Source organism: Zonotrichia albicollis, chromosome W (assembly GCF_047830755.1).
Source record: "Zonotrichia albicollis isolate bZonAlb1 chromosome W, bZonAlb1.hap1, whole genome shotgun sequence".
In the NCBI taxonomy this organism is placed as follows: Eukaryota; Metazoa; Chordata; class Aves; order Passeriformes; family Passerellidae; genus Zonotrichia; species Zonotrichia albicollis.
In genome coordinates, this window is record NC_133859.1 from 18531619 (window position 1) to 18548934 (window position 17316).

The 17316-nt window shown below is 46.3% G+C and overlaps 1 protein-coding gene across 9 annotated transcripts in view; it reads right to left on the bottom strand.

The window, feature by feature from the left end:
* Window positions 1-17316, bottom strand: part of LOC141726929 (ubiquitin-associated protein 2-like) — a 197520-nt gene that overhangs the window by 31259 nt on the left and 148945 nt on the right. For 2 of the 9 annotated variants that reach the window (XM_074532032.1, XM_074532031.1), the window contains exon 22: window positions 2289-2744. The exons of the other annotated variants lie outside the window; for them this stretch is intronic. In XM_074532032.1, coding sequence (XP_074388133.1) covers window positions 2304-2744 — 441 coding nt within the window. In that variant the 3' untranslated portion in view covers window positions 2289-2303. Of the gene's footprint in view, window positions 1-2288; window positions 2745-17316 lie in introns of those variants that run through there. 9 annotated transcript variants of the gene reach the window in all.

Genomic DNA, 17316 nt, shown 5'->3' on the forward strand with positions numbered 1-17316 from the left:
AGCACATGGGGGGTTGACACAGGACTGGGCAGGGGTCAGGAAACCTGTGGTTTACTTGTCGAGGTTTTTAGACCCAGTAAGCAGGGGCTGGCCCAGCTGCTTGCAGGTGATTCTCGCTGTAGCATTGCTGGTGGAGGAAGGCAAGAAGGTAACCTTCGGCACACCGTTGGTAGTATTTGCACCGCACAATGTGTGGGGCATACTACAGCAGAAGGAAGACAAATGGCTCACTGATGCAAGGTTGTTAAAGTATGAGGCCATTTTGATTCACTTGGAGGACTTGGAATTGAGAACAACAACCGCACAGAACCCTGCACAATTTTTGTTTGGGGAAGCTTCAGAGGAATTGATTCACAATTGCATGGAGGTGGTTGGATTGCAAACAAAAATCAAGGAGGATTTAGAAGAGGAAGAGTTGGATGAAGGAGAGAAGTGGTTTGTGGATGGATCAAGCAGAGTAGTTGAGGGGAAAAGGAAATCAGGATACACAGTCGTGGATGGAAGGACCTGAAAGGTGATTGAAGCAGGTCCCCTGAGTGCGAGTTGGTTGGCACAGGCTTGTGAACTGTACGCAGTTCTGAGGGCCCTGAAGGGACTGAAAGGGAGAAAGGGAACAATTTTTACTGATTCTCGATATGCCTTTGATGTGATCCACACTTTTGGGAAAATTTGGGAGGAAAGGGGGCTGATCAACACGAGGGGAAGGGACTGATGCACGGAGAACTGATCTGGAAAATCTTAGAAGCTCTAAGGGGGCCGGAGGAAATTAGGCTGGTCCATGTAAAGGGACACCAGGTGGGGATTCAGTTCTGGACCAGGGAAAACAATTTGGTGGACCAGGAAGCCAAAACCATGGCGTTGATAACGTTGACTACCTCGGAGATCACAGGGACTGAGGTGCCTGATGATCCTCCTCAGCCCTCCCAAAAGAAGATTGAATGTTATGAAAAGATTGGAGGAGAATTGAGAGAAGGTAAGTGGAGATTACCTGACAGGAGAGAACTAGTTTCTAAAGATTTTACCAGGAGGATTTTGTGGAAACTGCACCAGCGAACACATTGGGGGGCACAAGCCCTGGCAGAACAATTTTTGAAATTTTTTGGGTGCAATGGAATTTATGAATTGGCCAAACAAGACGTACAAGGGTGCCCGATTTGTCAGAGAATCAACAAGACAAGGGCAAAACAGGCTGCCCTGGGGAGTCGCCCAATTGCGTGCCGACCATTTGAAAGAATTCAAGTAGATTTCACAGAGTTGCCAAAAGTGGGGAGATTCAAATTTGTGCTTGTGATAGTGGACAAATTGACTCATTGGGTGGAGGCTTGTCCTAGCCCATAGGCAAAGGCTCAGACGGTGACCAAAAAATTGTTGGAGGAAATTGTACCCCGATATGGGGTGGTGAATTGCATTAGATTCGGACCAAGGGACACATTTTGCATCAAAGATTATTAAGTAGATGGCTGATGCGCCAGGCATTCGGTCGGAATACCACACTCCGTGGCATCCCCAGGGTTCAGGACAAGTGGAAAGGATGCATCAGACCTCGAAAGTGCAGTTATCTAAATTGATTTTAGAAACTCGGATGTCTTGGTTGAAATGCCTGCCTTTAGCATTGCTTAATATCCCAATGATGCCTCATTCAGAGATGGGGCTCTCACAGTTTGAAATGTTATATGGAATGCCATATAGACATGGAATGCCGGTGGGACACCCCAGGTTTGAGGACTGCCAGATTCAACCGTATCCGGTTACAATCAACAAAAATTTGCAAGAACTCAGAAAACAAGGGATAGCTGCTCAGAGTGCTCCTCTGGGATTTGCTATCCACAAAATCCAACCAGGTGACAGAGTGCTTGTGAAAGTGTGGATGGAGGTACCCCTCTCTCCTCACTGGGAAGGTCTCTTTCTTGTGCTCTTGACAACAGACATGGCCAGTTGGACGGCAGAGAAAGGCTGGACACATGCCTCTAGGGTGAAGAACGTCGAGCATCAGGAGGAAGCACCCGAGTGGAGGGTCACTTCTTTCTCAGGCGACTTGAAACTCAGACTCCAATGTCTTTGTAAATGACCGACGGCGAGCGGGTAAATTGTATACTGTCTGATTGTGTATGCTATCCATTTGTAGACTTCAAGTGTGAATATTGTCAGGGGGTGTTTATTGTTCACTGTAGAAGGGAACAGTGGCCAAAGGGGCTGTGCACTCAGTGTCTGGAGGAAGAGCTCGAGCTGACTGACCGAATCCTAACCCTAGCCACAAATTTCGGAATCATTGAATTAGATTCACAGGAGTGGTTTCAAATTTTTCAGAACGGGGTGCGTGGAAAGCTTAGATCAAAAGCAGAGATTCTGAATGCAGAGTGCCAGAAGTCAATCAAAGTACCGTGCAGTTCTGATGCAATCAGAGTGTCACGGTGGGGCGCCTTTAAAAGGAGGTATGCGGCTAGGTCTGAGAACGTGTTCCCAGAAGAATACTCCTGCTGCCGCGAAGATGGTCTTCCTCGCCGCTGGTGGCACCCCAGGGGGCGGAGGCAAAGGCGGAGGAGTACGCCTGGTGGGAATCCTGATTGGCCTGAGCCTAGCCATGTGCGGGATGCATAGTCTGCATACTGAGGTCCCAATGAGAGGTGGAAACAAGAGCTCAGCAGATGAGTGTGGAAATTGCACTCAGGGGTCCCAGTTGTAGGGGACGGGAGATCCTCAGCATACCAAGCCCCGGAATAATGTCTGAAGGATCCTGGCAGGTACTGTTGGAAAAACGGCACAAGGGTCAAATTGTGTGAATTGGAAACAGGGATTTGGTGTATCAATCCCGAGGTAGGGCTAAGGAACGGGCTGTCAGATGAGCACAAACACCAGATATGGAAACAAAATGCAGAAATATTGTCAATCCTCATTTTTAACCAATGCAACCGAACTATGCAGGTTGGGGGGAAGACGGAATCGATCTTTGTCGCATATCACCAGGTGAATCCATTGTGTTATGACAATGCGAGGCTGGGGATATGCACGATGAATGGGAAAATGTATTGGATGGAAAGAAATGCTAAATTTGATAGTAAATTTACCTTGAACCGACAACCAATCATATTGGATTTGGCATAGGTGAATGATGATAGGGTGTGCCTGTAATATGACCGGGTGGTCTGTTTCGTGAGAAATAAAGTTGGTGAGGATCCTGAGGGAAGAATGAGAGAAATAACTCAGGAACTGAAACGAAGGGAGTCAGAAATGAGGATGAAACGAGTTGAATGGGAAAGATTAAAAACTCTGGGAGACCAGTATGAATTACTGGAGAAACAATATGCTGATGGGGAATTACCTTCCCCGGACAGGAATTTATTCATTGACCTGATGCACAAAATTGCAACCGAACTAGGATTGTCAAATTGCTGGATTTGTGGGGGGATGAAGTCAGCAGAGAAATGGCCTTGGAAAGGCGAAGGTTTGGCTCCAGAAGAGCTTCTGAAATGGGACAGTCTGAGGGCCTCAAAATTGGCACAGAGGCCTGAGGGATGGATTTTGGACCAGAGGGTGATTGGAACCATCTGCATCAGTCGGGAAGGAAAGGAGTACACCAAAATGGTGGGATACACTCCCTGTGTGTCCACTCTGATGGTGAACTCAAACACCAAAAGCAAGGTCTGGCAGCCAGAACCCCCTTTCGGTTACTGGAGCTGGAAGAACGAGACAAATTGCAAGTGGAACAAAAGGTTAGGACTGTGTTGGGTCAAAAATCCTGGAGCCAACCCTATTCAATCCCTGGAGGGCCTGAAAGAGTACTGGGGAGACCCAGGGAGAATAAACATCAGATGGAAAGCCCCGGATGGAATTTATTTGATTTGTGGGAAGAAGGCATACAGTGAGTTACCCGCAAGGTGGAAGGGATCATGCACTTTAGGCATGATCCGGCCAGTCTTCTTTACTCTCCCTCGAACAAAGAGTAACCTATTAGGGGCTCCACTGTACGAGACCCTGAGGAGGGAGAGGAGAAGCTTTAAAAAGATGATACTGGTGATAAGTGGCAAAGAGAACCTGGGGGGAGGAAGAGTGGCCGACTGCAAGAATAATTGATTATTATGGGCCGGCCACGTGGGCCCAGGATGGAAGCTACAGGTATAGGACTCGTATTTACCTACTGAACAGGCTGATTCGGCTGCAGGCAGTGGTGGAAATTGTATCAAATCACACCTCAGAGGCCCTGGATTTACTTAGTCGGCAGCACACCCAGGTACGGGCATTTGTGTACAAAAATCGAATAGATTTAGACTATTTGCTAGCTGAAGAAGGGGGAGTATCTGGAAAGTTCAATGAATCAGAATGTTGTATTGAGATTGATGATTATGGGGAGACCATAAGAGGATTGGCAGCCGAAATCAAGAAGGTGGCCCATGTCCCCATTCAAAAATGGAATTCGATTTTGCAATCTTCATGGTGGGACAGATTGTTCGATGGGGCCTGGTGGAACAAAGTTATGTTCTTCATGCTGTGTTCAGTAGCTGGAATCCTATTCCTGCCCTGTCTAATTCCTTATTTTATTAGACTGATCCATTCTGTAGTCCAAGGGATGCAAATAGCAATAGTGCTCATGGACCCGGAGGTGGCTTCCGGAGGCAACACATCTAAGATCATGAGATTGGGAGAAAGGAAGTACGCCAGCAATGCCGCCAAAATATTGGCGAAATTTGAGAAACGAGTGAAAACGAATGAAAATAATACTGAGTACCATGGTGTTCCACAAGGGGAGTACAGGATAGTGTAATAAAGGTTACTCTTTTTGTGAAAGACCCTTAATGGTGGTGGGTAGAAGTAGAAATAAAAAAAATTTAGCAATTTGGGTTATAAAAGAAGCATGAATTAAATTAGTGATATAAATGGGGAGGGATTGTAATATATGGTAGGGATGATTTATGCTATTAATGTATGGTATAAAATATTGTGAAATCCAAACCATGTCTTTTGACCACCCTGGCAGAGAACAGCTGTCTTATTTAGATTCAACTAGTTCCCGAACACAAGATAAGATAACGATCGATGCCTTAATGTAGGAATAGAATCTTCCAGGATGATGATCGTTGGTTTCCCGAGTTGTTGGGAGCCACCTGAGAGCAATTATTGCCTTGCTGATTGCATCTATCGAGATAGTCAGCAACGCCACCCTGATACATCTGAATACACAGCTCCTCCGAAGCCGATTGACACCAATGGCACACCTGGATGAGGCTTTTGTCCACCTCTGCACATGGAAAGCAAAAGCCATGCATGTGAAGAGACACAAAGAAAATTTGGTCATCTTTGCCTCGGGCAGAATAAACTGTATAAAACCTCTCTGTGCAAAGCCGCAAGCATGAACAGGGGGCGCTCTGACACTCGGGAGGTCATATCCGAGTTCACCCGGCGCTGATCCCAGGCTTGACACTGTCTTTTTGGCTGTGGTGGTTTTGAAGACCGAACTTTAGTCTTGCAGACAAATAAATAAATCTTTGCTAAATTTTTGATAATTTTGGCTCACGATTTGATCATTTATAACAATAAGAATTAAAAATTAAAAGGGAAGGTTATATATCAGAGGGAAATCTTTGGTATCAGGCGTATTGTGAAGTCTGTACCTCTCAAGTACCTCAGCCAATGGGGAAAGAGAGAATGGAAATGTGGCCAGGAAATTTGGATAAAAAGGAGGCTGCGTCCTCCAAAAATTAAGACACCCCAGAGGAATGCCCCATGGACTCTCCCTTTGTTCGAATAAAGTAAAAGGACTCCTCTGTCTCCTATTTGGACACAAACCTCTGATGTTTGTGGATTAATTTTCCTAACAAGTTTGGTTAAATGGTGATTGAACTGGGACCTTATTAACACCTGACCTTAGTGGAAAAGGACCCTCAACATCTACTTGGGTGCCCCAGGGGAAACCTGGGACTCCAAACCCCTCCAAAGGAGCCTCTCCTGGATGCGTTCAGGAGCCAGGCTGCCACTGCCCAGCTCTGCTGTCTTCTGCCACTACTTCGCATTTTTTGCGACACTTTAACCCGATATCCTGTGTCTGCCCACCTCCCTGTGGTTCCTGCTACAGCTGCAGAGTTTCTGCTTCATTTTGTTTGCCACCCTCAGGGTCTGCTCACCCCTGCCATTCCAGCCTGCTGCTCTGAGATTCCTGCTGAACCCCATCTTGTCACCCGAAGGGACCTCGGGAGAAACTGCCCCTGTGGGTTTGTAAAGGAAACCCCTTTTCTATCTCTTCTACTGGCTTGCCTGCCATTACAGCATGTAGAGAGGAGACTGAGATCAAGCCACAACGCCCTCTGCAGCTGTGGGGGAATCATTGCACCTTGCCCTGCCCTACTCGGAATCACTAGCACTCCTCCTGCCGGCTATGACCATCACTGCACCAAAGGGAAAAGTGCTTGATGGCCGAAAAAAGGCTGTTACTGGGTTTCTGGTTCTGTTTGTTGTTGCTGCCATTGTTGTTGTTTGTTTGCCTTTTTATATATACACACACTAGTAAAGAACTGTTATTCTTTTTCCCATATCTTTTCCTGAAAGCGCCATCATTTCAATGTTGTAATAATTTGGAGGGAAGGAGGTAATATTTTCCATTCCAAAGGAGGTTCCCACCTTCCTTGGCAGACACCTGTCTTTCAAACCAAGACAGTCACCCTGGCAATTCCAGAGAGACACAAATCACTGCAATATGCTGGGGCCCGGCCCAGGCCTACTGACCCCTGCTCAACACCACTCAGTACTCTCAGGGGTACAAGAAGGTCTCTGGATCTGACAACAAGACAACAGGCCCTGCAACTACTCCAACCCCTGTGACAGGCCTTGCAGATTAACCAGAGAACCACCATGTGCCAGTATCAGTTGCCTCTATACAGAAGAAATGTACACAGAAGTCAGCTCATAAAAGAGCTTAGTAATGGAGGACATGGAGGGAGGGCGAAGAGGGTGAAGCAGCAGGATTGTCACAAGTGCAATTCACAGGAACGGGAGGAAGAGGAAGAACAAGTGGTAACCACTATTCAATCTCTATCCTTAAATGAGCTGCAGGAGATATTAAAAGATTTCATCTCTCATCCAGGTGAGTGTATTATTACTGCCTAGCTGTTCTGATGCTGAGATAACAGAGCTAGCAGTTTGGAAATAGAGAGTAAGGAAGTCAAGCAGTTGGGATCACTTGCTAAGGAAGCAGGCATTAACAAAGCAATGGGAAAAATGACATAAGCCCTCAGTCTCTGGAGGCAAGTCCTGTCAAGTGTGATGGAAAGGTATCCCTAGAAGGAAGATATTCCACGTCACCCAAGACTAGACTGCAATTGAGAAAGGTATCATACACCTGAGGGAATTAGCCATGTGAGAGATGATTCATTATGACCTGGACAATGCGTAATTACATAAAGATCCAGACAAAATCCAATGACTACAACCCATTAAGTGGAAATGTGTACAGAGCACACCAACGTTGCATGCCAACCCATTAACAACATTAATCTGGAAAGACAATACGTCACTAACAGTGGATGAAGTGGTTCACCATCTCTGGGAATATGAAGACAGTATTTCTTCCTCCCTCATCTCAGCTGTGAAGAAACTGTTCGATAAACTGATCCAGGAGTTCCAGCAATTAGGAGGGATATCACAGAATGGATAAGGTTGGAAGGGACTACCAGTGGTGTCATCTGGTCCAGCCTCCCTGCTCAAGCAGGATCATCCCAGAGCACATGGCACAGGATTGTGTCCAGATGGTTCTTGAATACCTCTAGTGAGGGAGACTCCACAACCTCTCAGGGCAATCTGTTCCTGTGCACAGTCACACACACAGTAAAGAACTTCCTCATATTCAGGTGGAACTTCCTGTGCATCAGTTTCTGCCTGTTGCCTCTTGTCCTATTGCTTGGCACCACCAAGAAGAGCTTGGCTCCATTTTCTTGAAACCTCCTTTCTCATACTATATACATTAATGAGGTCTCCTCTCAGTTGTCTCTTCTCAAGACTGATCAGGCCCAACTTCCGCAGCCTTTCCTCATAAGAGATTCTCCAGTCCCTTAATCATCTTTGTAGCCTTCTGCTGGACTCAGTCCAGGAGCTCCATGTCTCTCTTGTACTGAGGAGCCCAGAACTGGACACAGAACTCAAGATGTGCCTCACCAGGGCTAAGTAGAGGGGCAGAATCATTTCCTTTGACCTGCTGGCAAAGCTCTTCCTAATGTACCCCAGGATCCCATTGACCTTCTTGGCCACTGTGGAAATGCATCTGGCTGGGATGAATAGTGGTTTAGTCTTGGTAGCATATACAGAAGGCATCAAGCTGAGACCATGGGAAGCAGAGTACTGAAAGGGAGATATCTAGTCTGGTCATGGTGAGAAGAGTGTGGTCATGGAAATTAGTATGTTGATGGTATGTTAATGGAACTATTCTATATTGTCATGATTCTGGTTCTTGTTCTCAGTTGGTTCGGAACATGTCACATATAAGGTTATGTCCTGTCAGGGTCTGTCCTAGTGGACAGATGACCTGATGGTTCGTAGGAATGATCTCAGAGTGCAAAAACCAACACGGTTCAAGGGGGTTTGCAGTGATAATCAAATCAAATGCAATTTTATTGAAATAACCACAGCAAAAATGCGATAGAGGGATTAAGGGAGAGAAAAACAGAGGGAAAGAGAGAAAGAGAGAGAGAGAGGGGGAGAGGGGATATAGCTACCAACGCAGAGACGAAGTCCTTTAGTCCAGTCCAGCCGAGGGTCCGTCTGCTACGCTGGGGAGATCTCGAAGGCTCTAGCTACCTCAGAGGTTTTTATTACTGAAAATTGTGAGGGGGGAAACAGGTTAAAAATAGGGAACAGATGTAACAGGTAGTCCATGTTCTCAGCAGTAAGCGAGAGCCATTGTTTTCTTGCTCCAGTGGTCACAACCTGCAGGCAAACATCTCTCTTCAGTCAGCTTGCCTCTCCCACACACCTCCCCTGGGCTGGGGGTTTCAGTCCCAGTCCTTGGAAGGAGCAGAGGGGCCTTTTAGGAGTTTCATGTCTCAGTCCTTGGTGGAGAAGCTTCTCACATCTCCGTCTGTCTGTCACGGTGGTTGTAATACAGGTGAGGGTCTTCTGTGGGAGACCACCTGAAACTCAGGAGAAGTCCTGCCAGGCCGAGAGGTGGGACAGCTTCCAGAGCTGCTATTGTTGCAAACGGGGCATGGTGCCCCCTTCTTAGCATACAGCAAACACATTTGTGAAAACAATAGCTTAACACTGAGCTTTCAGGTCTCAGGGCCCATGGCGTGTGACTTTTCCCCTTCAGAGCCAGATATAGACGGGGGGGGTCTTCTCTTCAGTGGTCTCCCAAGGATGATCGTGAGGCAGATGAGGGAAAATTCTGACAGACTCTCACATGTCCTGAGTTCACGTTTGTGATTGGACCCTTACCCTCAGAATATCCCTATATTTTGTTACGTTCGCCACACCCTCCAGTCTTTGGATCTTGCCCCTCAGACTGTGCAGTTTCTGCGTTTGTTTTTTTGCTATTAAAGTGGATTTTTTGGGTAAATTCATTGTACCCATTCCTCTATTTATGCCACTGTCCCCCCAGCTGGACCAGACTTGGGATTGCAGCGAGCCGGACTTCAATAGACCACAAGGGCACACTGATGGCTCATGGATGCCTAGGTCCTTCTCCACAGTACTGCTTTCCAGCAGGTCGGCCCCCACCCTGTGCTGGTGCACGGGGTTATTCTTCCCCAGGTGCATGACCCTGCACTTGCCTTTGTTGAGTTTCAGATGGTTCCTCTCTGTCCATCTCTCCAACCTGTCAAGGTTCTTCTGAAGGGCAGAACAACACTCTGGAGTATCAGCAACTCCTCCCTGCTTTGTGTTGTTAGCAAACTTGTTGAGGAGGCAGCTGCCCCTTCAGCCAAGTCATTGATTAATAAGTTAAACAATACTGGACCCAGTATGGAACCCTGGGGGACATCATGAGTGACAGGCCTCCTTCAGACAGTTCTCAACCCACCTTACCGTCCACGCATCCAGTCCACACTTCCAGAGTTTGCCTATGAAGATGTTGTGAGAAACAGTGTCAAATGCCTTGCTGAAGTCCAGGTAGACAATATCCATGGATCTCCCCTCATCCATCATGGTAGTTTTTTCATTGTACAAGACAATCAGGCTAGTCAAACATGACTTCCCTTTAGTGAATCCATGTTGACTGCTCCAGGTAACCACCTTGTCCTCCATATGTGTAGAGATGGCCTCCAGATTGAGGGCTCCATCACCTTTACAGGGATTGAGGTGAGGCTGACTAGTCAGTAGCTTCCTGGGTCCTCCTCCTTGCTCTTTTTGAAGATCAGGGTGACATTTACTTTCTTCCAGTCCTCAGGCACCTCTCCTGATCTCCACAACTTTTCAAAGATGATTTTGTGAGTGGCTTTGCTATGGTGTCTGCCAGCTCTCTCAGAACTCCCGGATGCATTCTGTCAGGGCCTGTGGACTTGTGGATGTCAAGTTTGCCTAGGTATTTTCTGACCCAATCCTCCTTGACCAAGGGAATGTCTTCCTCCCACCATTTCATTACCCTGCTCTCCTGGGTCAGAGATCCCTGAGGGCTGGTCTTGTCAGTGCAGACTGATAAAAAGGCAGCATTCAGTAACTCTGCCTTCTCTGCATCCTCTGTTACTGAGGTCCCCCATGGATTTAGTAATGGGCTCACATTATAGCTGGTTTTCCCTTTGTTATTGTTGTATTTGAAAGAGCCCTTATTGTTGTCCTTAATATCCTTGGCCAGATTTAATTCCAGATAGGCCATGGCCTTCCTCATCTCACTTCTACTTACTCTGACAGCCTCTCTATATTCATTCCAAGTGGCCTGACCCTGCTTCCATCTCCTGTGTGTTTCCTGCTTATGCTTGCGTAGTGACAGGAGTTCGTTATTCATCCATGCAGGTCTCTTGCCACCTTTGCCTGACTTCTTGCTGATTGTGATACATCATTCTTGAGCCTGGAAGAAGTGGTGCTTGAATATTGACCAGCACTCTTGGACTCCTTTTCCTTGCAGGGCCCATTCCCATGGGATTCTTCAAGAAGATCCTTGAGGAGGCCTAAGTCAGCTCTCCTGAAGTCCATGGTTGTGATCTTACATGCTGCCCTGCATCCTCCTTGCTCAGTACTGAACTCCACAACCTAATGGTCACTGCAGCCAAGGCCTTTCTTGTTTATTAGTATAAGGTTAAGTAGCTTGTTGGTTTCTCCACCCCTTGTGTCAGAAAGTTGTCATCAGTGTTTTCCAGCAACCTCCTCAACTGTTTGTACTTCTCTCTCTTTGGGCCCATATCTCAGTGTATTGTGTCTAACTGAGATGGAGTTCATTTTTCCACAGCACCCCTCACTCCTGTGCTTTGCTTTGGTAGCTGGAAGGGTGTTGAGAACACACCAGAGTTTTGGCTACTGCTGAGAAGTACTGTATCTCTAACATTCCTTCCCCCATCAAGGAGACTAGGAGTGAGCAAGATCCCAGGAGGGGACACAACAAGGCTAGATGACCCAAATTAACCAAAGAGATATTCCATATCATATGACATCAGTTCAGAAATATAAAGCTAAGGGAGACAGGAGGAATGGGGGGCATTAGTTATTTTACAATGTTTGCTTTCTGGAGCAACCACTACATATGCTGAAGCCCTGCTTCCCGGGAAGTGTCTGAACATCACCTGATGATGGGAAGTAGAGATTAACTTTTTCCTTTGCTTATGCACATGCAAACTTTCACTTTTGTTCCTTTGCTTTAGTAAGCTGCTTTATCTCAACCTATGAGTTGTTTTCCATCTTATTGTCTCCCCTGTCCCACTGAGGAGTGATAGAGCGGCTTAATGGACACCTGGCACACAGACAAGGTCAAACCACTACATTCAGGAACTGAGAGCAGGTGTTCTTTCATTCTTGAGAGAGTATTCAGAAGGTACATGTGGAAGAAGTTTTACAGCAACTTCTGTGAGCCAAAGAGAAGTTTGATAAGAGGATCCATGTTTACCCCTGAAAGAATTTCCTACCAAGGTCGTTGACATAGAAACCAAGAGAAAAGGATAAATAAGAGAAACATGCAACTGTCTATTCCAATAAGCACTTTGTTTTTCTTTCCTGACCAATGAGTACAGTGTAAACTTAAGAGTTTTGTAAGAATGTATAAAATACATACATGCTATAATAAAAACAGGTTAGGAGTGTTGCTTTGTATTGTCTCCATCTCAACTACGACAGGTACACACCATGGGATACCCTGTGCTTTTACTTGTGGAACCACAGAGAAGGCATGAGGAAATGGGATGGAAAACCTACTTTGACTCTAGAGGCACAGGGGCAGGAATTGCAGGGAAAAACAATCACAACGCAATCCTGGGTTCATCCAGGAAAGTTGATGCTCCAGTGGGCAGATTCCCAGGCAGAATGGAAGGGCTGATTTCACTACTGATTCAATGGAACCAAGTTTTAATCCATTTCTACAAGAACTAGAGAATCCTGTAATCAGTATTAGTGAGGCCCTGACTCTAGCCAGGAGGAAGAGAGGGACAACTGGGTTTACTGGACTATGTGGATCCAATGGCCTGGAACGTTAGACCCACAAGAGTATAAGCCTCTAGTAGATACCAGTGCACAGTGTACCCTAATATCATCATGCTATGGCAAGTTGAATATGAGTCAACAGTGTGCCCTGGCAGGCAAGAGGGCCAACCGTGTCCTGGGGGGCATCAGGCAAGGCATCGCCAGCCAAAGGAGGTGATTGTCTCGCTCCACTCTGCACTTGTGTGGCCTCATCTTGAGTACTGTGTACATTTTTGGGCACCACAGTATAAGAAAGATATAAAGCTATTATAGAGCATCGAAAGGAAGGCTGTGAAGATAGTGAAGGACCTTGAGAGGGAGTTGTATGAGGAGTGTCTGAGGTCACTTGGTCTGTTTAGCCTGGAGGAGACTGATGGGAGACCACATTACACAGCTCCCTCACAAGGGGCAGGCACTGATCTCTCCTCTCTGGTGACCAGTGACAGGACCTGAAGGAATGGCATGAAGCCGTGTCAGGGGAGGTTTAGATTGGATACTAGGAAAAGGTTCTTCACCCAGAGGGTGGTTTGTTGGGGCAACAGGTGTTGGTGTAAGGAAAGAGTTAAACAGAGAGCAACAGAAGCACCTGCATCAGCAGCAGAAACGTATCTACTTGAGACAGAACTGGACAAACGAGTCTCTACTTCTACTTCAACATAAAACTGTACACTCTTTGTGTTCATTTACCATGGCTTTGGAGAGAACAATGGAAAATGTCAAGAGGACAGATTTTTGTAGAACTGTGATTGCGTCTGTAAGCTGTAACCAAAAAAAAAGCTCTTAGGAGTAAAGATATATATGCTGGTGCTTCCAAATAAGTCTCAGATTCATAGTCTCTGCTGGTGGGTCTCATCCCTTCATGTATCACAGTGGCTGAGCACTGGAACAGTCTCCCCAGGAAAGTGATCACAGCACCAAGCCTGCCAGAGTTCAAGAAATGTTTGGACAATGCTCTCAGACACATGATGTGACTCTTGAGGGTGTCCTGTGCAGGGCCAGGAGTTGGAGTTTGATGATCCTTGTGGGTCCCTTTCAACTTGGGATATTCTATGATTCTATAAAGGGGCAAAACACATTTGTATTTCTGGAGTGAAAGGGGGATCCCAAGAGTTGACTGTATTGGAGGCTGAAATCAGCCTGACTGGGAATGAATGGCAAAAGCACCCCACTGTGACTGGCCCAGAGGTTCTGTTCATCCTTGGCATAGACTATCTCAGGAGAGGGTATTCCAAGGACCCAGAAGGGTATTGGTTGGCTTTCTGTATAGCTGCCCTAGAGACAGAGGAAAGTTATCAGCTGCCTACCTTGCCCAGTCTCTTGGAGGACTCTAGTTGTGGGGTTGCTGAAGATTGAAGAACAACAGGTGCCAAGAGTGCACCAGCAGCAATATCACACCAACTGAGACTCCATGATTCCCATCCATAAGCTGACTCATCGACTGGAGACCCAAGGAATGATCGGCAGGATCCACTCACCCTTTAAAAGCTCCACATGGCCAGTGCGAAAGTCTAATGGAGAATGGACACTGACAGTGGATTATCATGGCCTGAATGAAATCACACCACTGAATGCTGCTGTGCCAGACATGTTGGAGCAATATGAGCTGGAGTCAAAGGCAGCCAAATGGTGCTACAACTGATATCGCTAATGTGTTTTTCTCAATCCTGGCAGCAGAGTGCAGGTCACAGTTTGCTTTCACTTGGAGGGGCATCCAGTACATCTGGAATCGACTGCCCCAGGGATGGGCACATAGCTTTACCATCTGCCATGGACTGATCCAGACTGCACTAGAACAGGGTAAAGCTCTGGAACACCTGTAATACATTGATGATATCATTGTGTGGGGCAATGCAGCAAAGTAAGGTCAAGGGACCTGCCCAAGAGATCCAGGTTTTATGAATAAAATGGCAAGATGGATGTTGCCAGATACCAGTGGATGTGATCAACAAAACAGCAATGTCTCCACCAACTCACAAGAAACACAAGCTTTTGTAGGCACTGTAGGCTTTTGGAGAATGCACATTCCAAAATATAATAAGCTCTCTCTACCAAGTAACCCAGAAGAAGAATGTTTTCAAATGGGGGCCTCAGCAATGAAAAGCCTTTGAACAAATCAAAGACGAGACAGTTCATGCTGTAGGCCCTTGGGCCAGTCAGGACAGGACAAGATGTGCTCTACACCACAGCTGGGGAGAATGATCCTTCCTGGAGCCTCTGGAAGAAAGCACCAGGAGAGACTCAAGGTTGACCCCTGGGGTTTTGGAGTTGGGGACCTGGAGCCCTATATACTCCAACTGAAAAGGATATAGTGGCAGCTTATCAAGGGGTCCAAGCAACTTTGGAAGTGATTGGCACTGAAGCACAGGTCCTCCTGGCACCCCAACTGCCAGTGCTGGGCAGGATGTCCAAAGGAGGGGTCTCCTCTGCACATCCTGCAGCTGATGCTACATGGAGTAAGTGGGTCACACTGATCATACAACAAGCTCCAATAGGGAACCCCAGTCATCCAGGAATCTTGGAAGTGATCATGAACTGGCCAGAAGGCAAAGGTTTCAGAATGTCACCAGAGGAGGAGGTGACATGTGCTGAAGAGGCCCCACTATATAATAAAAAACAAGAAAGTGAGAAGCAATATGCCTTCTTTATTGATGGATCCTGCCATCAGTTTTCAGAGGTGAAAGCCATCCAGTTGGCCTTAAACACTGCTGAACGAGAGAAATGTCCAATACTTTTTCTCTATACTGATTCATGGATGGTGGCAAATGCCCTGTAGGGGTGGTTGCAGCAATGGAAGCAACAACTGGCAGCACAGGGGCGAACCCATCTGGGCTGCTGCATTATGGAAAAATATTGCTGCCTAGGTGGAGAACTGTCCTGGGTTGACTGCATGATATTTTTATCCCCAATTGTCTGTTCTGTTTATGCTGAATAATAAGTTTTGCACCTTTAAGACTTGTTCCAGATAGTGAAGGGGGGAGAAAAGAAGCGAGCAGTTTGTTTTCAGAAACTGCACTCACTCCTCCGCATTCCTGCTCCTGGACTGTTGTTGTCTGCAGATGGACAGACAAAGGGACAGAGCTCTCCTTTGTTTTAGTTAATCTAGCTGAGGCAAAGAAGTTCCCTGGACTGTATTTTTTTTTCTCTTTTTCTTTGGACCTGCTTAACCTGCTCTGGACTGAACACCCAGAAGAGCACCAGCAGCTTGCACCTCTGACCCACCAGACTGGGCCTGGGCCGCAACATTTCCAGCACCGGAGGGACTGATAAGAGATTGAGTGAGCCAAGCTGCAACCCAGGGAGGGGACTTTTCTGAGTTTTTCATCTCTTTTGGAGAAGCAAGAGGTTTTATTGTTTAATACTGTTCAGGTTTTATTGTTTAACAAACAGTTTTTTACACTTTTCACCAAGGAGGTATTTTTTCCCGAACCAGTTAGGGGAGGGGTCAATTGAATCTGCTTTTCTAGAGGAACCCCTTTGGAGGTTCTCTCCCAAAATTGCCCTGAACCAGGACAAGAACCTGGTTGAAAAGGTACATCACATAGATGCTCATGTACCCAAGAGTCAGGCCACTGAAGAACATTGGAACAACCAGCAGGTGGATTGGGCTGCTGGGATTGAAGTGGCTCAGGTGGCTCTCCATTGGCAACATAAGGGTGAATTATTTCTAGCTCAGTGGGCCCATGACACCTCAGGCTATCAAGGAAAAGATGCAACATATAGATGGGCTTGTGATCAAGGGGTGGACTTGACAGTGGACACTATCGCACAGGTTATCCAGGTATGTGAAACATGCTGCAATTAAGCAGGCCAAGTGGTTAAAACCTCTTTGCTATGGAGGATGATGGCTGAAATATAAATAGGGGGTGGTCTGCCAAGGCAAGCGCCATGTGCTTCCAATTGTTGAAGCAACCACAAGATTGCTGGAAACATACCCTGTGCCCCATGGCACTGCTCAGAACACTATCCTGGGTCTTGGAAAGCACATCTAATGGAGACATGTTACTCCAGAAAGAATTTAATCAGACAATGAAACTCATTTCCAAAACAACCTCATGGACACCTGGGCCAAAGAACATGCCATTGAGTGGGTGTATCACATTCCCTATCACATACCAGCCTCTGGAAAGATTGAACAATGTAATGGACTGTTAAAGACTACACCAAGAGCAATGAGTGGTGGGACTTTCAAACATTGAGATACACATTTAGCAAAAACCAACCTGGTTAGTCAACACCAGAGGATTTGCCAATCAGGCTGGCCCTGCCCAATCAAAACTTTTACGTATTGTACAAGGAGATGAAGTTCCTGTAGTGCACATTAAAAATAAGCTGAGGAAAAGTCTGGCTTATCCCTACCTCAGGCAAAGGCAAACCCATCCATGGGATTGCTTTCACTCAAGGACCTAGGTGTGCTTGGTGGGTAATATGGGAGGATGGGGAAGTCTGTGTGTGCCTCAAGGGAATTTGATTTGGGGTGAGAATTGCCAATTAATTAAACTGTATGGTGTTAATAACCATATAACACTGATAGTAAAACGTTTTAAAATCATAAGATTCAGGGAATTAGAAAGAAGCTAGACTTAGTGGGGCCCTGGAAAAAGTTTAAAAATAGACTCTGAAAATGTTAGGCTTTGTGTTTGCCAGATCATGTGAAATTGCACCTGCGTAAGCAGTATATGATAAATGATATAATAGTTAGATGTGATGATTGTTTAGTAATTAAATATAATTATTGTT